This window comes from Typopeltis vanoorti, chromosome 7 (assembly GCF_054136105.1).
Source record: "Typopeltis vanoorti isolate ZY-2024b chromosome 7, IOZ_Tvanoo_1.0, whole genome shotgun sequence".
In the NCBI taxonomy this organism is placed as follows: domain Eukaryota; kingdom Metazoa; phylum Arthropoda; class Arachnida; order Uropygi; family Thelyphonidae; genus Typopeltis; species Typopeltis vanoorti.
Genome location: NC_143555.1, coordinates 77,034,474 through 77,057,830, shown reverse-complemented (window position 1 = coordinate 77,057,830; position 23,357 = coordinate 77,034,474). Strand labels below are relative to the sequence as shown.

Genomic DNA, 23,357 nt, shown 5'->3' with positions numbered 1-23,357 from the left:
TGTTTATCAGGGCTCTCAACAAGCCCCAAACAAGTTCATGAACCATAGAATCGTCAAAAGAAAATGAAAGCAAGAAAATGAAAAACATCACACGCACAACAAATACACTATTTTCTTAATCATAGGAATACTAATTAGTTATTCCCCCCCCTCTCCCTCTCACAAAAAAACGAACAAAACTTTCATGTACTGGGACCATTTTTGGTATGTCTTCAGGAATGAGTCCATAATGATTTTTCTCTTTCATTCTCTCAAAGGAGATAGTGAGCAAGTCATATCTTTCAGGGATGTTGTAGTTATGGGAGAATGGAATTGACATGTCAACATCCTGACTGATATTTTCTTTCCAGTTTTCCTCTTATGCTGAGAAAGCATCTCAGCATAAGAGGATTTAGCAGATGCTGTTGCTGTTGTATTCTGCCTCTTCATCTCCTACTTAACACATTCCTCTGTTTTTAACTTTTATATCTCCTTTTCCTCCTTCCATCTTTGGCATACTTGGGAGTCCTCATAATTAGAGCATTTTGGTTTTTTTTCATTGTACAGTCTTTATTTAATGCCATATCAAGCAGATGGTAGAGCCACAACAAGCAGTTTCAGAATGCAAATGTTTCTGCCATTTTGAGCACAGTAAGGAGGTTTAGAATATAGAGCCATACTGAACAGTTGAGATATCATGCTTTGACAGATGTTGGCAGTTTTAGTTTCAATAACATTTCTAGAGGCATAATATTAGTGTGGGACCTATTTGATGTCCCTAATGAAGAAATATGCTTTGAACTCAGGGACCAATGAGTAACAGCCATAAGAATCCTGATACACAGGAATAGGCATCTGGTTTCAACCAGAAACATTATCCTTATCTTCATCAAACTAAAACTGCCAACATCTTTCAAAACAGGATATCTCAACTGTTCAGTATTGGCTCTATATCCTAAACCTCCTTACTGTGCTTAAAATTTTACCTGTTTCAAGAAAATTAATAAACAAAATGCCTTTAGCATCCCAAAACACCGATGCCACGACCTTTCCTGCCGATGGAACCTACCTTGTCTTCTTTGGCGCTGAACGACCGGCTTCTGTCCACTGTTTTGACTGCTGTTTGGATTCTGGTGAGTAATGATGAATCCAAGTTTCATCCATAGTAAAAAAGTGATGCAGAAAATCAGTTTTATTCTTGTTAATATGCTCCAAGCTGTTCAGAGATTTTCATGCGAGTGCGTTTTTGATCTGCTGTGAGCACACGTGGTACCCAGCTTGCGCAAAGCCTTTTCATTTGCAATTCTTCATGCAAAATATATCCTACACGTTCTTTTGAAATGCATATAGTCTCAGCAATTTCATGCACTTTGATTTGCCGGTCATCCAATACATATCATGCACTTGATCAATGATTTCTGGTATTGTTACACTTTTTGGACGTCCTTCACGTGGTTCATCTTCAAGGATGGTACAGCCATGTTTAAACTCAGCAGCCCATTTCTTAATTGTTGAAAACAAAGGAGAAGAGTGCCCATAAACTTTTATGAACTTGGAATGAATTTCTTTTGGCATTAAATCTTCTTTTACAAAAAATTTTTATAACCTTATGATACTCAATTTTTCCATTTCAAGGGTTACAGACAACACTTTTGCTTCAGACAGCTGTATAAAACAAACTACTGGATAGAATGACTTGCAATTTCACATGGATGCTTATGACAGATGTACTTAGAAAAAAAAAATCTTGTTGATAGTGTTGCCATCTGTGGTCGAGGCTGAGAACTTTTCAGACCACCCTCGTATATATATATATAGTTTTGAAATGAACAAAAAACTGTATCCTTAAAATTCAGACATCATGATTAGCTTTGATATTTCATCTCTGTTTACTAATGTACCACTGGTAGACGCCATTGTTTTAATAGATCTAGGTTATCTATCTTGATTTGATAAATTTGAATTTGAATTGTTTGTTTCCCTCCCCCTCCCTTTAGGAATGTTTGCATGGAACACTTAAAAAAAAAAAAAGCTTAGCAATATAGATGATGTCATCTTGACAATTCATATTTAGCGAATTTAAACAGTGTTTAAATCATGAAAAGATGTATAGCTAATATATGTAAACTTATACAAATGGACTGCATGTACATCTTTTCAAATGATTCATTGTTTTTTTTTTCTATTTATAGAAAGCCAACATGCACTGGAAGATACATATATAAACAGTCACACTATCATCCAGCCTAACTGCAGAGTATACACTCACTTTAGAGCCTGTGTTATACTTGTCTTTTCTAATGACGAACTCGCTGAGAGTCCCTTTCTAGTTTTTTTATTTTTATTTATTTTTTTTTTATTTTTCATTTCTAAAAATATTAACCCATTCAGTTTGTTAAAAACATTCTGACTTCAAGCACGGTGCTCACTCTTTTTAAATTTTATTTAAAAAAAAATGCCTTTTGTCCATTTGTAATTAGATGAATAATTGTAAGGTCAAGATAAAGCAAAACTACAATCAGCAAATCAGAAAATAATGAATGCTGATAATCTTAAGTAAAATTAGAGATTGGACAAGAACGTTTTGTGCATACAGTTTAATGAATTAGTGAGTGGTCACTTAATATATCATAGTCGTGTGTTTATTCCTTTATCTGGTTATTTATAACCTTTTGCTATTAATTAAGTAGCTAGACCAAATTAATACCCTTTGGTATTAATTTGGTCTAGCTACTCACTGATGAAGCCTCAATAAAGGCTGAAACCGGTCTGGGTAGTGACCTCCCACCATAATGTAATAACAGCATACATTTCCTAGGAAATGTGTTTTTACATTATGGAAAATACCAAGAATAGCGATCAGAACTTTACCACCTTTGCTGCAAGTTGCCCGAGATTGTACTACGTACTAGGACTACTCGCATTAGTTCACGCTAGTAATCGCCGATACTTTTATAGTTTACTATATTTGCCACGAAATTCTCTGATTCCAATCTTTGAGTTTCTTATTCAGGTTTAAAATAATGTGGGATTTAATATCCCCTTAATTTAAATAATGTTTATATCGCCAAAATGAAGCCTATTGGCTCTTTTTATTTAAGTAGTTTATAACCTTTTGTTAATGCATTGCCTAATTTTAGGCATAGAATTAACAGTTCAAAAGCATATTCATTTCCTTACCTTTCTATTTCATATTCAGCAGATCACATTTCTAGTGGTCCTTATAAATTACATATTCCATTCAGTTATACTTGACAAAATATTTGATCCAAGCACGAGCAGCAAAAATTTGCTTGTGAAATATTTTCATGACTTGATTACCTGTATACTTGGCTTAAAAAATTTTGTGCTGGATCACCAGTCAGGACAATATCTTAAAATGAGGGTACAGCAGACAATTGCCACCATCTTGTGATCCTTAATCTTAATAACATATATTCTTGTCTGAAATAGTGTCAGTTCTGTGATCAGTTTTTTTGAGGAGAAAATCCTACTTGCTCATGCCAGAGATATGACTAGCTTGTAAACTGGTTGAAGAAAGGCTTAGAAAAAGTTCCTTTAGCAGCAATAGAATCAAACTTAGAACATTCTTTCTTCAGGCAGCCCAACCCTATGGACACAAATACCATTTCCACAGGGCTAACAAAGGCCTATGAAAGAGAGAGAGAAGAAGAATAAGAAATCTTTTTAGATCATTCATGGGGATCATAAAACAGTAATAAAAGTTATGCTGAATGAACTCTAATAGTCTGGGTAATGATTCTGACCATAATGAATGGCATTACATATGAGAGGAGTATCCATACATCATGGCATATAGAGAGTATCTTGATGGGAAGTCAACTGCTCTATATAAGTAGCTAAGTTATGAAGATACTTCACATGCAATCTTTCTGTTTACAATAAGAGCACAGTATACACACAAACTCAGGGATATAATTTCTTACCAAGTATAATTAACTTTCTTTCCCAGGGGAAAAAAATGCTGCATTTCCCATCCATAATCATTTTTCCATAATTTTTTCACAGATGTCAGAAGAAAAAGCTTTTCAATTGATGAAACATCTTTTGTTTCATTTGGGCTTTCGAAATCAATACATGCCTGGAATGGGAGGCTTACAGGTATGTGCAGTTATTTTTATTAATAAGCATTTTCTTTAATATTTGTTGCATTGCCATATGGTTTGTTACATAAATACTCACATGTCGAAATCAAAAAGTATGTTGCACTTCACAAAATTGTTAATCAGATCACATTTTTGTATTCCTGTAATTCATTTGCATTTGTTTACTTTAGCCATGCTCAGTAGATAACATGTATGGTTTCCAACAATGTATCTCTTTATATTACTATCATTACTATCAATATTCTAATTTTTGCCAGTTCATGTGTGCATGAAAAACATTTTGTGCATAAGTTTCCATCCTCAGACTCAATGTGTGTGCAGCAGCTGCACTCACAGTGAACACCATAGCTAGGCTTTTAATGACTTTGTCAAATTTGTAGTTGTCTTTTGTAGTGTGCAATGTCAACATGTTAGTGTTCCTATGCCTCTGCTCTTCCTAGCAAAAGTCACAACCCACAAACTCTTAATTTGATGGCATTATTGGCATTGCCATTTCAACATATTTGTTCATCACACAAACTTAAACAAATTTGTAGTTCTTTCCCTCTTTAACTTTTATAGTGACAGTTTGAGGGTTTAATGCACGAAAACAGGGGTGTTCAACCTGTCGATCGCGGAACGATTTTTGGTTGATCTCTTGTGTATTCCTCCTTACTTACAAATTTAATTAAAACTGAAAACATAATATTTTATTTATCATTATTTTGGATTATTTTTAATTCACTTTAAGTATATTGCTATTGTTTATTTATTTTTCGTTAAAATTGTCAAATCAGTAATTTTCTTATAAGTCCGGGTAAATTAATTAATTTGGATCAGTGGAAGTCAAACAGCGAGCTGAGTGAATACGCTTATAAGCAAAGTGTAAAAACTCGATTGTAGCTTAAATATTAAATATTACAAAGCATATTACATCGATTTTTTACTTAGGTTAAGTCCCATGTGAATATTGTAAAAAAATAAACTTTGTTTGTCTTGGTATAGTTTGCATTAGATGTTTTTGTAAATAACTCTTTTGAAGCTAACTGTATATACTGCTTTAATAAGAATATGTTACAGTGTTAAAAACAAAGGCAATATTTTTGTTGCCGAAGCTATAACTTGGATGTATGAGAAAAGCTTACAGGCTCTAAGTGTAAACATCTCCGAAGTCAGTCAGAAAAAGTTCAAACAACTTTCCGATGGCCGGCAACTTACAATCAAAAGAAAGCGGAAGAGAACAAAAGGTGTGCCGCACTTGAAACTTAAGATGAAAGACTCATACCGATTCTTTGGGGGTTGCCAAACTTCATACGAGGTCTCCGAGGAGGCCTAATAAAAAGGGACTGAAGCAAGCAGAAGGGGTCCCGGTTCCAGAATTTCTGTCAGAGAGGAGGCCACCTGGTCCAGAGTCGCCATCAGAGAGACTGCCCGGATCCACGTTGCTTGAGAGAGGAGTTTCTCGGTTCGAGACGTCGCTAGAGAGAGACTACTTCTAGGCTGCAGACAGTGTTTCAACTTGCCGAAAGGAAAAGTTCCAATTGCTGAAGAAAAGTTTCCAGGCCAGGTTAATGTCAGACATTTACCAGTGTGTTGTGTTTTCATTACAATTTGATGAATCAAACGACTTCACTGATATTGCTTAGTTAATGGTATTTATTCGCATGGTATTTCAAGATTATTCAAATAAAGAAGAACTTTTGAAAATTATACCATTATTGGGAAGGAGTACGGGAGAAGACATTTTTTTGGCATTTGATGAATTTGTGAAACATCACCAACTTCCTCTTTTTAAACTTGTGTCTATTACTACTGATGGTGCTCCTGCAATGATAGGTAATAAATCAGGCTTCATTTCATTATCTAAAAACGATGACAAATATTCAGATTTTTTAACGTACCACTGTATTATTCACCAACAAGTACTGTGTAGTAAAAGATTAAACACAAAAGATGTTTTGGATATGACATTTATAATTGTAAATTCTGTTCGAGGAAGAGCCCTGCAACGGCGGTTATTTAAATTACAGGCAGATGATGATAGGGAACTTCTGTTGTACAATAATGTTCACTGGCTCTGCAGAAGTCAATTTTTAGAAAGATTTCTTGTATTAATTAACGATATAAAAATTTTTCTTGATGAAAAAGGAGATATTTATCCACAATTGAGTGATAAAAGATGGTTGTTACACTTATCATTTTTAGTAGATTTCTGTACGAAATTAAGCAATTTAAATTTAGAGTTACAAGGTAGAGATAACAATTTAATCGACATGCTAAGTTCAATAAAAACTTTCCAACAATACTTACTTTTATTAAAGAAAAATACAAATCACTGCGAATTTAGACATCTCCCATATTTATTAAAATTTTTTGAACAAAATCAAGAAATGCTTCGCTATGATTTAAAATAATTTATTCATGAAATAGAATTAGTTGAGGAAGAAATAAATTCAAGATTTAAAGATTTTAATAAAACTGAAATGATTGTGTCTTTTATCAATAATCCATTTCAAGAAAACTTGAACATCACAGAAATTTCAATAAAATTAGTGGGCTGTTTGATATAAACCAAGCTGAAGTAGAACTTGAGATAATAAACATTCAGAATAGTTTACATTTAAAATCAATAAATAATGAAGTCATTTGGAAGTATGGACATGAAAAATTCCCAATATTAACTGATATTGCGTAAAAAATTCTGTCGTGTTTCGGATCGACATACTTGTCAGAATCTACTTTTGTAAATATGACCGTCATAAAAAATCAATTAAGAATCCCAATTACAAATGATCATTTGAATGATTGTCTGCGATGGGCCACTTCTTCATATCAACTTGACTATGAAAATATTGCAAGGGCCAAACAATGCCAAATTTCACATTAACTTTTTTTTTAATTAACCAGCATTTCCTGTAACTTGTGAGTTTGTAATCAATCTGTTGTTTTTTCTAACTTTGGTTTTCCAAAATAGAGAAATAAATAGTTTATTCCAATATATTTGTTTTGTTTTTTTGTTGTATTAAAATAATTAAAAGTGATAAATAAATTTTTAAATACACTAATAAAGTTTTTAGTTGTGTATTTTTTTTAGTTGTTTATTTGTGCGTAATCAGATATCAGGTTGGTAGAACTTGATCTATATAAGAGAGTAGATCACCGAATAACATATAAGAGAGTAGATCACCGAATAACTTTTTATAGAAAAGTAGCTCGCTTAGTAAAAAAGGTTGAACACCACTGCACTAAAACCTAACACATAATAATATTTCTCATGTTAATTAATTTGTTTAAATTAATTAATTAGTTTTGTCTGCAGCTACATAGCTGCAGAAATCCATCACTGTTTGCATGAGTTCAAGTGACTATACTGTCTTGACCAGGGGTTCCCAACCTTTTTGTTTCCTAGAGCACATTCAAAATACCGGTAGGATGACGGGCACCATCTATTTTTTGAAGCAAATTTTTTTGAATTCTTTTGTTAAATGAATACATACAAAGTTTACATTATAATCAAATGTTTTATTACTTAAAAGTTTACATTATATAAAAATTTAAATGTATATATGTAAGTTAGTGTGATTTTTGGCATTGCATTTCATTGGCCAATGCTTCATGATTAGGAGAATATGATGATATTCCAGTTCTTAAACTGGAATGAACAACTTCGAATGCGCATCTGCTTTACATTATATGCATTTAATACTCGTCATGTGTCATTAACGCATGCGTCATATAGCATTCCATGAATTGTTGCGTGATTATTTCAAACTATACGGCACACAGTTGAACAACGGCGGGCACACACAAATTGGTCGACGGGTGCCGTAGTGCCCACGAGCATAGGGTTGGGAACCCCTGGTCTAGACAGTAGACATGCAAAACAAATATGCCTTGGCAACTTGCTGATATCAGCATCAGTTCCCCACATGGCTCAGGCTAAAAGTAACTAATTAATGTATTAAATTTGAATAAGTTAGAATAATATCGGAGTGGAGACATTACAGATTTTACTAAATAAAATAAGTGACAGGTAAGATTTATTATATAATTCATTTTTATGATATATTCAAAAATTATTGATTATAAATTCTCAAAGCAAAAATTTTGTGCTTGCAGTTACCAGGCATGTGCACTCCCTTTTTGATCGGTGTGTATGTACACAGCTTAGAGAGAACATTGATTGCTATATAATAATTTATCTTTATGACGATTCCACATGAATATCATATTTAGCAGTCAAGTGAATTGTATTTAGGTATTATGACCTTGAAAAAGTAAAATAAATTTTATTATGATTATTTCGGTTACCTTCATGGAGTCAATAAATTCATTGTGAGAGGCCCACTTAACCAGCAACATATCTATCCTGATGTACTTTGAAGTTGTTTACAATCCTTGCATTCACAATCCACTTCAACAATGCATTCCAGTCACCAACAACTCTCCATCTAAAAAATCTACTCCTCACATCCTGCTCTTTTTATAATTCATTCTGTATTAATCTGCATTATTAATTATCATATCGAATCTTTTCCTCCACCGAACTCTGAAATCCACATTCCCTGAAATGCTCTTCATAATCAACACTCCAGAGTCATGATATCATTTTGGTCACTTCTCTTTGGATCCTCTCTAGTGTTTCCACATTACAACCACCACTGCCCTCAATTCTGATTTCCAAGCCATCCTCCAGTGGGGTTCAGATAACCTTGTCAATTTCAATGCTAGCAAAACCCAGTTCTGGCATATGTCTTGCAAAAAAGAACCATTTTCTCCCAGTATTACCATTGACAACACTCAAATTTCCACACAAGATGAGATTTCTCTTCTTAGAATCACCCTGATCATTCCTCTCCTGGCATAAACACATCACAATCATTGCCTCCTCCTCATCTTCCAAAAAACTAGGATTTCTGTTTCATTCAAGATGTTACTTCACTTCTGAAGTAACATTTTGAATGAAATTATTATATTACTAGGGGGGCTATGCCCCCTGGCCCAACCCTTCGAGTTCTGGACTGGTAGGCCGGTTCTTGAATTCTGATGACTCGAAAGTCCCCCCCCCCCAATGGCTATGGCACCCTACCCCCTGAGTTCCGGACTGGTAGGCCAGTTCTCCTTGAATTCTGATGGCCTGGATTTTGAAAACTCGACACTCAGGGTAGTCCCTTAGTTTCAAAACGTTTCAAATAACTTGACAAAAAACGTTTCATAAAAAGGCTTATCATTTTCTATCTATAGGGTAGATATTAGTTTATTATACGAGTGCGGTCTTAAAAGTTCGGTGAATGGTCCCGGTGTGTGTGCATGCACATGACTATCCAGAGACATGTCGAGAAGCACCTAGTGTGGAATACACGTGACCGTCAGGGTAAACCTGCTGTGGGCAGTCGAACGTAGTCAGTGTGAGAGGTGGGGTCACAGTGCAATGGAGCAAAGATTGAACATAAGTTCTGCTGCAAATCTGGGAAGACAGAGACGTGTGAAATGTTGGTGCAAGTATACAGGACTGAAGCCATGAGCAGAAAATGTGTTTACGACTGGTTCAAACGCCTTTGCGACAGGAAGGAATCCACTGAGGATGGGTCATGTTCGAGTTGGCCGTCGACAAGCAGAACCCCAGACACGATCAAGTGAGTGCGACAAATGCTGGCACGAGATCAGCGACTGACTCTATGATTGCTGGCGGAGGAATTGGGCATTAGCAAGGACATGGTGCACACTATCGTCTGCGAAGATTTGGGTAGCGGAAGATCTGTTCCCGGTTTGTGCCGCACAAGCTGACAGACGAACAGAAAGCAAAATGGATGGAAATCTCTGGCGATTTCATTACCATGTGTGACCAGGATCCATTCTTTCTGTGAACCATCATCACAGGAGATGAGACCTAGTGCTACCAGTTCGATCCGGAATCTAAGCAGCAATCAGTGGAATGGCGTTTGCTGTCTTCCCTGCGACTCAAAAAGAGTCGTCTGCAAAATGGCACGTTTTGCAGACATGGCGGCAATCCAAGAAAGTGGGACAGCAGTTTATGAAAACTGTTCATTTTCATTTTCTCATATGAAATAGCATGAATAATTCCCCTGCTCAGTTCTAAGTCTGTTGGAACACATGTTGCTGCCACCCAACATCCCTTCACAGTACACCCTGAAACCCACAGAACAAGTTTATTTTCCTCCTCCTCCTTCATCCCTGCTACTGCTGCTGTATTGTGAAACAGTCTTCTTATGTGTTTCCAAAGGAATACGATATGCAGGCTTTTAAATCAAATGTAAACAAGTTTCTCCTCCTTTCCCAACCCACTCTACCCATACACAGTACTAATGTACTGTAAGTTGATTAATCAACCTGTCATGTATGGACTCAACATAAAAAAAAATGTGCCCTTGGAACTTTAGTCTGCTGTCTACCCTCACCCCAAGATTCCAAATCTCATCCACTTCCTGAAATACAGCTCTGCCAATGTTATACTTTGGGATGCTCTGTACCCCAACATGTAACACCTTGCATTTATTAATATTAAAACTGCAACCCCACTCATGTGTCCATGTTAAAAGTCTATTCAAATCATCATGTAGAGAATTAACATCAGCAGTGCTCCTGATGTTTTACCTAACTTTGCATCATCATCAGCAAACATTTGAAGATCCCCAGTTGTTAATGATGTTTCAATCTACATGAAATATTATTAACAAATAAGTTAATCAGTAGGGAGGTCCAAGAACAGAACCATGGGGCATGCCACTAGTCACCTTCCTTTTCTGAGACGGCTCCATCATACACAACTTAATGGTATCTTTTAGAAATGAACCTTTAATCCATCTAATCAATCTGTTATCTAATTTGCAGAGAATTTTGTTTGTCCAGGAGAATGAAATTGGATATTTAGTAAAGTATAGCTTATTTTTGTGCATTGTTGGACATAAGTTTGAAGGGTTAAGATTCCTTGTTTTTATGTGTGTAATTGTATGCATTACCATAATAAATAAGTATATAAATTTTCTGACCTCTTTGGCCAAGTGGATAGCATACTCGATCTCTAGCTAAGAAGCTGTGGATTGAAATTCCACAATGACATGGATGTTTGTGAAAGTCTTTAGATGGGAGTTGGTTTTTATCACTTCGTGTGAGACCACTGCATACTTATTAGAGGCATGATATCTAGGTGAAAACAGATCCCTGATTAATACCAGTTTATCTGACCCTTAGCCTGCTTGTTGTACCAAATGTGCAATAAGTTTATAGTCTTTTGTGGGTGAGATTCACATTGACAAAAGAAAAAAAAATGTAATTGTGTTAAGGATCCATTTTGTTAGGGACTTTTAGTCAGCTTTTACATTCTCATTCAAGAAAGCAAACTGATGGAATGTATAGTACATATTTAATGATGAACTGTATCAAAATTTTCATCTTATTATCCTTAAAAAGAAAACCAAAGCAGGTTGAAGTCAGTGCTCATGTAAGATGCATGTCCTAGATAGACTTAAGTCTCCTAATTGAAGGTCATAATATATGAAGTAACTTTATTATGCTGTGTCTGTAATTTTGGTTAAACAGTATTGTTTTTCTTTTAACTCTCCCACAGGTACAGCTCTACCAGCTCTCTCGATTGGTCTATGATAAATATCCAGAATTACATAAGCACTTTGATCAGTACGAGATATATCCAAATATGTATGCAACCCCTTGGTTTATCACTCTATTTGCTTCTCATTTCCCTGTTGGATTTGTGTCTCGTCTCTTTGGTAAGTATGTTTCCCTTAAACAAAATGTACACACACCTTACTTTTATGTTCAATTTAAATATCTGTTGCATGTGGAAATCTGTAAATAAATATGTTCAGTAACTTTTCCATTTAGAAATATTATTAGAAAAGCAGTTTAAATGTATCTTATGTTTTGGTCTTTCTTTATCTTATTCTTATATTTAGATTGAATCTAAGCAAGCACAAATTCCACTCAAGAAACCTTTCTCTTGGTGGCAAATTTCTTCTCTAGCAACTAAGGACTTCTGAAATTGGATGCGTTTATGTGTGTGTGTGTGTGTGTGTGTGTATTTATGAGTGACTTTTTATAAGTGAACATTATATAGCTCTGGGTATTTCCAAAGCAGAACTGTGTTCTAAATGTTAATCTCACTTTTATTACATGTATCATTGTGTAACCAGTGATATATGCATATTGACATTGTAATCTGAAGAATAATTCATGGCTTTGAGGGCCACTGCACATTAGCATGCTGTGTTGATGGTTCAAACATATTCTATACTAGTTATTTGCAGTACTGTGAATTAGACTGGTATGAACATTGTGGGTTTAAGAAACTGTGGGAAAACTGCAGTCCACATAATCATCATTTGAAGTTCTACCTAAGTCCCAGGGAATAGTCTAGAATAGGAGTGTTTCAAAACCTTAGATGAGTATGTGGAAAGTTTTTTTGCTTGGTTATAATGTATAACCAAAGCAAATCCTTAACCTAAGCATATGCAACAATGCTTACAATGTGAAGTATCTTCACGATTAAGCTACTTGGATATAGAGGCTGTTGACTTCACGTCAGTTGCCTTAGTATTCTATAATGCAAACCACACTTCCTTTCAGGTATATGTTGCTATGTGTTTTGGAAAGGTTCACTACTGAGATGACCAATTTTAATCTTTGTGGTCTCATCAGTGGAAGCTAATTTTACTTGATTTGAATTGATTTAACTAATATTAACATAATTTAAAATGGTTTAACTTGATATAACTGAAATCATATCATGTTAAATCAATGCAGAACTCATATTTTCCAAATACAATAACAAAATGTTATATTATAATAAATTTAATTTAATCCTTTATCCAAGTGTGAGCAAACAAAGTTTGCAACTGAAAATATCTTCAGATATTTTCAGGTGCAAACTTTGTTTGCTCACACTTGGATAAAGGATTAAACTAAATTTATTATAGTCTAACCAAGTGCAAAATAAACTTTCAAAATGTTATATTGCCATATTACTAAAATACTCCGGATCAGATTATGAGAAGATCTTAGCCAAGGAGATCAAGGGTAATCCCAAAGAGTTCTTCTGCTATGTGGCAAGTAAAAGGAAGAATGACTTCAGATGGATAACTTTAGTAGGTGCTGATGGTATTGAGGTGACCAATTCAGGTGTAATATTAGAGTTACTGAGTGATCACTTTTCAAAAGTCTATCACCCAAGTGAAGATATCTCTGTACCTATAGCAATAACTAATGTGAGAATTGAAGTTAATAAATTAGACATACTTAGTATATTGCAGAATTTAAATGCAAACACTGCTATAGGTTTAGATGGAATATCAACTCAGGTGTTGCGTGAATGTGCAAAGGAATTGTCAATGCCTCTTATTTGGTTATTTAACTTAAGTTTGAACTCTGGTATGGTCCCTATGGAGTGGAAGGAAGGAAAAGTAGTTCCTTTGCATAAAGGTGGCTCTAAAATTGCGGTAGTTAATTACAGACCAATCACCATCTCAGGAGTGGTGGTGGTAAAAGTATTGGAAAAGTTGGTTAAAGACAATTCAAGAATGGGTGGATCAGAATATGATATTCTATAGGGGCCAACATGGTTTTGTTAAAGGTCGATCCTGCCTTAGCAATTTATTAACTTTTTATAATAGAATGACATCTGAATTAGACAAAGGAAATGACTACTCAGTGGTACTTCTGGATTTTGCTGAGGCTTTTGACAGGATACCCCATGGAATACTGTTGTGCAAATTGGAGCAGATGGGGATTGATACTAAACTGGTGATATGGATAAGAGAATGGCTCAGGGAGAGATACCAGAAAGTGGTGTATGGAGGAGCAGAGTCCAGGCTGAGGCAGGTGACCAGTGGTGTGTCTCAGGGCTCTGTGCTTGGGCCATTATTGTTTAATTTGTACATAAATGATATAGGAAATGACTTAAAGGGAGATATTCAATTGTTTGGTGATGATGCAAAGTTGGGTAATGCAATAAAAAATCAAGCTGATGTTGAGTGTTTGCAGGATGATATAAATAAACTGGCAAAATGGGCAAAAGGTAATGGATGTCAGTTCAACGTGGAAAAGTGTAAAGTTATGCATTTTGGGATTAAAAGATTACTAGCTGTGTAATACATTGATGGAACGATACTCCAGGAGATTGATGCGGCTAGGGACTTGGGGGTGTTGGTGGATAGGGAGATGAAGTTCAGAGGACACATTGCTAAGGTGTCCAAGATTGCACATAGGATTACTTGGTTATTCAAGAACACACTAACATCCAGAGATAAAGAGGTTATTATTCCTCTTTATAAGGTGTTGATACTTCCACATTTGGATTGCTGTGCTCAAGTCTGGTCAACTGGATTCCTTGGAGATGAGGAGGTTGTGGAGAGGGTTCAGAGGAGAGTGACTAAGTTGGTGAGTGATGTAAAAAATGCTGCCTACATTGTTAGATTGAGAGCTTGTGGATTGCAAAGGTTGGTTGATAGGCAGAGAAGAGGGGGGATATGATAGAAACATTTAAATTACTAAAAGGTTTTTATAAGATTGATGCAGGGGGAAATATTTCAGCTGTGTGATAGTTCTCACAAGGGTGTGAGAACGAGGTTTTTCACCTGGAGGGTGGTGAATGAGTGAAATACATTGCCTGACTAAGTTGTGACTTCTTCGTCGGTAAATGAATGCAAGAAGAGATATGATAGATATTGTTTTGATAGTTTGGATCTCCCACGATGAATCTATTGACTCCATGGAGATACCTGTAATAATAATAATTACAGGTTTTTTTCATTTGGTTAATACAGGTGAAAATCAGTCTGAATCCTGACACTTTCCTTAAATCATAGCAATATACACCTGAAAGGAAGTTGCTTTGTTTTATAGGATACTGAAGCAGTCAATGTGAAAAAGTCAACAGCTATATCAAAGTAGCCTAGTTGTGAAGATACTTCATGCTCAAACTATGTTTGTTCAACACTTTGGTTAAGGATTAAATCGAGAATATACTTTCTTGTCTATTATAATTTAGATATGTATATAGTTTAAGCAACTTAGCATAGCAGTATAATAGGCTCTACAGCTCACTAAGGTTTCATTTTAGAATTATTCTCATTGTGGCGAGATATTCAGTATTTTGAAACTGAAGTGATCTTAATGAAATCATATTAAGAAACAATTGTGGAGGGAATTTAAGGAGAAAGGTGACCAGCAGGCACACCAACAGTACATGGCACAGGCCAGAAGTGTAACTAGTGTGGTAAGAAATGCAAAAGTAAAGTATGAAAGGAAGTTAGCAATGTAGGCTAAAGATAATCCCATACAGTTCTTTCGATATGCTGAAAGTAAAAAAATGAATGTATATGGCAGAATGATTTTAATGAATGCTGATGGTAGGGAGGTAACTGAATCAGTCGAAATAGTAGAATTACTAAGTGAATACTTTACATGAGTATATCATCCAGGTGGTGATATTGCAGGAATGAGAGAGAGAGAGAGCCAAAGGCTTATATGGGAACTGAGATAAATGAAATGAAATGGAAGTGTGAATAGCATATTACAGAACCTTAATGTGAATACAGCTGTTGGATTGGATGGTATACCAGCTCGAGTTTTACGTGAAGTAGTGAAAGAATTGTTAGTGCCCTTGACCATATTGTTTAATCTAAGTCTCAGCTCTAGGTTAGTCGGGGGGAGGGTGGAAAGAGGAAAAAAATATTTCCATTGCATAAAGGTGGCTCTAAGACTGATGTAGCAAATTACTGACCGATCAGCATATCAGGAGTTGTTTCAAAATATTGGCAAAGTTGGTCAAGAGCAAAATACAGGAATGGATAGATGGAAATGGGACACTGTATGGGGACTGCATGTTTGGTGATGGGTAGGTATGCCTCAGTAACTTGCTCATGTTTTATAATATAATGACAGCTGAGTTGGATTAAGGTAATGTGTTTACAGTGATACTGCTGGACTTTGCAATGGCCTTTGACAGGATATCACATGGAATTCTAATCAGTAAACTGCAGCACATGGGGATGGATATAGGGTTGGTGAGGTGGATAAGAGGTTGGTTGATGGAGAGATATCAGAGAGTAGTTTATTCAAGAGTAGAGTCCAAAAGAAGGCCTGTGACTAGTGGTGTTCCACAGGGTTCTGTTTAATTTGTCTCAGAGGAACTGTTCAGTTATTTGCCAATGATGCAAAGTTGGGTAGAGCAATAGTTAATACAGATGATGTCAAAATTTTGCAGCATGATTTCGATTGATTCGCAGACTGGGCAAAGGAGAATGGATGTCTCTTTAATGTAGCAAAGTGTAAGGTTATGCATTTTGGGATGTAAAGATTACCAGTTGTATAGCAGCTGTAAAGAAATTGATGAAACCAGAGACTTTTGAGTGTTAGTGGATAGGGAGTTAGTTTATTGGGGGAGGGGGGCACGCAGCAAAAGTGGCTAAAGCAGCTCATTAGATTACTTGGTTACTGAAGAATACTTTTGATAAGCAGAGACCAGCAGGTTAATATTCCTCTTTATCGAGCCTTGATGAAATCCCATCTTGACTACTGCACACTGATCTGGGTGCCAGGGTGATAAAGAGGGGTGGAGAGAATCCTGATGTGAGTGACCAAGATGGTAGCAGGTCTATAGAATGAACCTCACGAGAACAGGTTGAATATTTGTGAGTTGCAGGAACTGGTTGATAGGCAGAAAAGGGGTGATATAATTGAGACATACAAATTACTAAGGGATTTTTACAAGATTAATTCAGAGGAAATTTTTCTGAGCAGGTGTGGTGGTGGAAGAATTAGGGGTGATCCATGGAAACTGAGTAAGAGTGTAGTTATCAAGAGAGTTAGAACTAGGTTTTTTGATCGGACAGTGGTGAATGAATTGAATAAGTTGCCAGTCTGTTGTGGGTGCCATGACTTTGAATGAGTTCAAAGCAAAAAGCATGATCGATACTGCTCAAATGTTAGATTGTTCTTGACATGATGTTTAGGACCTCCCTCGATGATTCTATGTACTCCTTGGAGTTGCCTGTAATAATAATATTTCTTTAGACAAACTGAATATTGTTTGTATGTTGCTTCAAAATAGGGTATTTTTGAAAAAACAAAATATGTTATCCTGATGCTCTTGTCATCGTCATCAAATTTCTGATATGTATTCTCAAAAGATGTATAGGATATAGGTATTATATGAAAAGTTTAAATCATTACTAACTTCCCAAGAACAATTTTCCACCAAATTTAATCTGTTATCTTGATGTCAGTATTATCAGAGCTTATATTTTGGTCTTCCTCTTGCTCTTTTTCTTGCTATTCTGCACACACACAAAAAAAAAAACTTGTTTTACTAACCATTCCTCTTCTGTTCTCTTTGTGACCATATATATCACTTGTAGTTTTCCTCACACATACACACACACACACTCCTGAATGCTAACAATGTCAAGTTCCTTCTTAGTATTCTTATTTTTAATATGATTCTGCCATTGATGCCATCTGTTCATTCTCCTAATCTTTCTCAGAATTTTCATTCAGTAGACACATATTATATCAAATGCCACTATTACAAATCACAATAATGAACTACAGAAAAGTCCTAGAACAGTGCTGTTTTAAGCTCATTATTACAAACAGTAAATGCTGAAAACTTCACTTTAGTGAATTGAATTTTCCTAACAAATGACATCACAATCAAGATAAAAAGGAATGATATGGAAAATATAACAAAAAAAAGATGACAATAAACAAAACAGAAAAATAATGAAAAATAAAACAAAAAAATTGTGAAAAACAGAACAACGAAAGTGGCATGAAATTGTATATTTAAGACAGAATAAAAGGGATTGGTGGAAACCATACATAAAGCACACAGCATGACAACATGAAAAAGAACAAATGAAAATTATTATATTAATTGCAAGGCATAAGAAAGAACTAGAAGGTTATAAAATTATAAAAATCTATTAACATTTAAATATCAAAGGGTTACATTAGCTTAAATTAACATTGCTTATTTGAAATCTTCATAATGAACTGCTGTAAATATATGTTCTGTAAAAATTTAGGTTATCAACATTTTTATCAAAGGTTATCAAAATAGGTTCACCTAAATCAAAAATTTAGGTTAAAAACTAAAAAATTCTTAATTAGAAATTTAGATTTTTTTTTACTTATTATTATTATGATTCAGGACCTCCATGGAGTCACAAGACTCATCGCTGGAGGCCTACCCTAGAAAACACAAAGTCTATCATACCACTCCTTGAACTAATTCACCATTCTTGCTCACCACTATCAGGCAATGCGTTCTATGGTTCAACTGCCCTCCATGCAAAGAAACCACTCCTCACCCTCTTGTTCACAACGTCCATGGATGGCCCCCTTGTTCCACCAAACATAAAAACTTCCCAGTGTCAACCCTGTAACTACTTCTCAACATTCTCTCAGTCTGTCCTCATAACTAAAATTGCACTACCCCTGATATCATCTTTGTTATCCACCTCTGCACTCTTTACAAGGTTATTTTATCCCCTTCAAATCCTGGGGACCAAATTTGAGCGCAATAGTCTAGATGTGGTCTGATCAGGGCTTTATAAAGTGGAATGACAACTCTTTTATCTCTGCTGTTCAGCGTCCTCAGTATTGATTGCAGCAATCCTCTGGGTTATTTTCATCACCTTTGCAATATGTTACCAATTTCAGGTTTCTATAAGTCATCCCCCCCCCCCCCAGATCGCTTACCTCCACCACTGACCCCAGTACAGTTCCTCCAAAAAGTATGCAGTCTCCCATCATTGTATCCCAAACTTCAAGACTTTACATTTAGCTGGATTAAACTGATCCCCCATTCATTTTCCCATCTGTCCATTTTATTCAAATCCTCTGGAAGGGCTTCCACATCTGCACTCTTACTAATAATCCTTTCCAGCTTCACATCATCTGTAAACAACTGACTGTTCCCCTTCAATCCACTGAAAATGTCATTGATATTAAAGTTAAACAATACAGGTCCTAGTACTGAACCGTATGGACCCATTTGTAACCTTCTGCTTCCTTAACACCCCAACCGGCCATGACGTCTATAGATGCCCAGCAAAATCTGGATACGATTCTGTAACACCTATTGAATAACATGGATAAGAAGTGTCAACCCTGTAACTACTATTTGGTCTCACTATTTCATCTACCACTGCTGGTAGAGAGGTTAATACAGCTTCCTCATACACAACTCTGATACCTATCAGACATCCAGTCCCCAATCCAATTTACTAATATGACACCAAACCCATGTGCTGCAATTTAAATAACAGCTTTTCATGTGGCACCCTATCAAATGCCTCTGTAAAAAAAAAATGGCAGAATATGCCTTTTGCTCATCAACCGCTGTTCTCATGTTGTTATAAAAAGCAGTCAGATTACTAAAACAACAGTGCCCCTTAACAAATCCATGCTAACTTTCACAAAAAACATTACCCTCATCTGTCCAATGCAGTAAATGATCCCTCACTAATTTCTCCAAAATCTTAAGAACTAATAATGAAATACAAACTGGTCTCTATACTAGTTTGACACTTCCATTCTACTACCATCCTTGTGTTGGATCCTACTTCGTCTCAATCTATACTTTGGATCCGACATGTTAGTCACTATGATGTTCTTAAACAAAATAATAAGTTGCTAGTTGGTTTCTAATTCAAATATAGAGAAAATTTATATTTAAAGACTGCGCCACTCTATATCTGAATTAGTTCAATATTTGAAGAAAAATCAACCTTCAACTAATTCTCCTTAAAATATATACTGGCCGAGTATATTTGACTTACTTAATTTACTCGCTTTGGTTCGAATATTTTATGAATAGTGCAGTAAAAGAGATTCAGGTAAAATACAACTTTAGATAAACAAAAACAAACATTTAATTTAGAATCACAAATTTTACACTTAAGTTCAAATCAGATTAAGATATCACAAACATTTTAGCTTCTCTGATAAGTACAATCATACAAACTCAGACAATGGTAAATCTGTTATCTCTAGTACAGTCTTCTCACAGTTTCTTTTAACTATTTAATAAAGTTCCTTAATGATCATTCACATCAATATCTCATAGTTCTTTAAGTTTCAAATACAATAAAAATTACAGTAACACCTCTTCACAAACAAACACTTTTAATTTTACACTTCAGCTATCCGCAATAGTTACTGTTAGTATAAGGAAATTCTAGGATGAAACTCACACACTTCTCTGTATAAAAATATTAATGGTTGGAATAATCTTACCGATAATCTTTTTTCTTCTTATACTTATACGCAAACACTTTTTATAACTGTAAACACTTTAAACAGTATTCAGCACTCATTAAATAAATCTTCTAAGCAATAACTGAATTAATCATCGGTCACTATACACATAAACAAACGTTCTTGCATGAAGTACTACTGATCACTCATGAATTAAGGCAACACACAATAATTCCTTATCTTGAGGTTTTATATGCACAGTTGTTCACTCTTCCGGCATTCAGTTAATTCTTTAGACACTACAATTCTAAACACAGCTAACGGTAAACTCAATTTTACAGCCTCTACTATTCTCTAGTTACTCGATGCTTTATTTCAAGATTCTCTGTGTCCTTGACAGGTCGGCCCTGAAATTATATCTCAATTCAAGTATCGCTAGTCTAATTAATAGTCTCTCAGCTGTTTTCCGTAGCTATAATTGTTATTCTACAACTTATTAGCTAACTGCTTCTCGATTAGTAGACTTTATTAGCTGCTTGAGCAACTTGCCGACTCGCTATTATCGCACTGTGATTCCCGAATGCCGAATGCTCCGATTCCAACCTAATGCCAATTCTCTCCTTTCTCTCTCTCTTAATTCTATCTAATCTCTCTATATTTTCAGTGTTCTTCCCTTTTTATATCCGTTCTTCCCGCCTAAATTATTCTCGTGATTTCTTTCTAAAACTCTTTTCAATAAACCTTCTCCTCACGTGGTGTTCCAAAACATGCTCGCTCACTTACATACGTCTCCATGACAACCAAACAAAATATAATAAAATTGAGGTATTGCATAATGCTAAACTTCTACAAATAGGAATAAATAAGGAATATTTACATTTCAATTAATGCGCAGTTAAATTATCAAATACAAGTTCTTATAATATTAACATAGTAATAATTAAAATATCTTAATAATATTTAATACAGTCTTTTCGTTATTAATACATATATCTTTGATTAAATAATCAGATATTAGACATAAAGTAGTTATATGAATATTAAATTGTAAAATAAGTTGTTTATATTAAATAATATTTACAAGTCTAGCCTATGTGATGGAAGATCATGTTGGATTCTGAAGCAAATAATAATTACTCCAATCTCTATATTATCAGAATCCAACACTTGTACAATGGCACTATCTTTCCCTACCTCCGCTCCTTGGGCACCTTTCCCATGGGCAGACTCATTGAAAAACTAGGTTAATGTAGCTGTCAGTTCTTTAGCACATTCTCTCAAAACCCTTGGTGAAATCCTATCCATCCCATTGCGTTACTGACATCCAGAGTATCTTGCACTTCTGAACCCCAAACCTGTCCTATTACCTCTAGTATCAAAACCTACTTCTCTAGGATGAAATACCTCAATAAAGCGTTCATTGAACATCTCCACTATGTCCTTTGCATCAGACACTCTACTCTCATTTTTATCCAACGATGTCATTCTTCCACAATCATTCCTCCTGCTGTCCACTAAGGAAGGAATTCTGTAGGATTTTCTTTGGATCTCAGAGCCAATTTCTTCTCATATTCCAGTTTTGCCTTCCTTACCATACTAGTCACTCTCCTCGCCTGAGTTTTATATTCTTCATGCATCTACTTTCCATCCTTTCTCTTTATTTTTCTTCCATAACCTCTTTTTTACCTGCAGTTCCTGTTTGATATTGTTTGTCACCTGCTTTACATCCCAATTGTGTTCTCTTCTTACATCTTGCTATACCGCTAATAAATATTCCTTCACAAGTTTCCAAGCACTGACGATATCTCGCCCTTTCAATTCCTCTAACCATGTAACTGCCCCAAGCTGATTTCTAAGACTATTATAATCACCTACCTCATAATTCCACATGCATTCCTTTCTCTTTGATACTCTTGCATGTCTGTTCGTCTTCCAAGTCGATACTACATGATCACTCTCTCCAACTGAGAGCAGATATGCCATCTCAGTTATAATTAGATCTTCTGATGCTATGACTAAATCTAAAACTCTTGAACTTTGTGTTCAAGAGTTTTATCATACCTTGGCAACACACTCACTATCTTTCTACTCTTTTTCTCTCTCTCTCTCTCTGTTTTTATCTTGTGTACAACCTCAATCATGAACCTCAGATTTCTTGCCACCCGATTCACACTGCCTAGTCATTCATGCCCACCATCACAATCATCCCGTCCACTCTTTCACCTTAATTAATTGCCATAGTCACACTATCTATTGTTCTTCCAGGCGAACACTCTTCTGCCATTCTGGCTTGCACACACAGATCTTTGAATCGCCATCATACATCACACTGCTTACCAGTCTGTGTCTTCATTGCTCACTTGCATCAATCACTCTCTCTCTCTCTTTCCTCTGACACTTTTCTTGTTCTTTCACTTTCCTGTCATCTCTCTATCTATAAATAAAGAGTTGTTCAAACATAAATTAAGCAGCTACTCAAACTGAGAACTTTTACTGAAACTGCAGATTAAAGAAATACTGTGTGTGTATATATATATATATATATATATATATATATATATATATATATATATATATATATATATATAATATATCTTTAATTTACAATTCAAAGAGAATAATATCATTAAGCCAGCTATCATTGGAGATCTGTCCAATCAGGAAGCTGGCACTGACACTAACTGTGCCTTTCTCTTTTCCCCTCCCTTGAAGTTGACTAATGCAAACTACTGTTCATCACTTCTGTTCTGTGCCTCTCTGTAACTGGAGGACTAAGTTGACAGATTACTGGAGGTTTCAGCTTATTTTAATGGTACAGACTGCACAGATTTAATTTATAAAAATTTCAGGTAAGTGACATTAATTTAAGCTGAACACAACCTTTCAAAATTTAAATGTTGTCTAAATTTTTATGATTTCATGCTGTTCTAGTTCTTTCTTATGTCTTCTATTATTGTTTGCATTTGTTGTCATTTTGTGCACTTTAAGTATGGTTCCTGCTAATCCTTTGTGTTAATGCCATTTCATTTGTTT

The 23,357-nt window shown here is 35.3% G+C and overlaps 1 protein-coding gene across 2 annotated transcripts in view; it reads left to right on the top strand.

Moving 5' to 3' along the window:
* The window catches only part of LOC150104795 (TBC1 domain family member 1-like), a 533,214-nt gene that overhangs the window by 469,035 nt on the left and 40,822 nt on the right, over positions 1-23,357 (top strand). For both annotated transcript variants that reach the window (XM_090395359.1, XM_090395357.1), the window contains 2 exons: positions 4,009-4,101; positions 11,674-11,833. In XM_090395359.1, the coding sequence (XP_090251485.1) occupies positions 4,009-4,101; positions 11,674-11,833 (253 nt within the window). The remainder of the gene's footprint in view (positions 1-4,008; positions 4,102-11,673; positions 11,834-23,357) is intronic.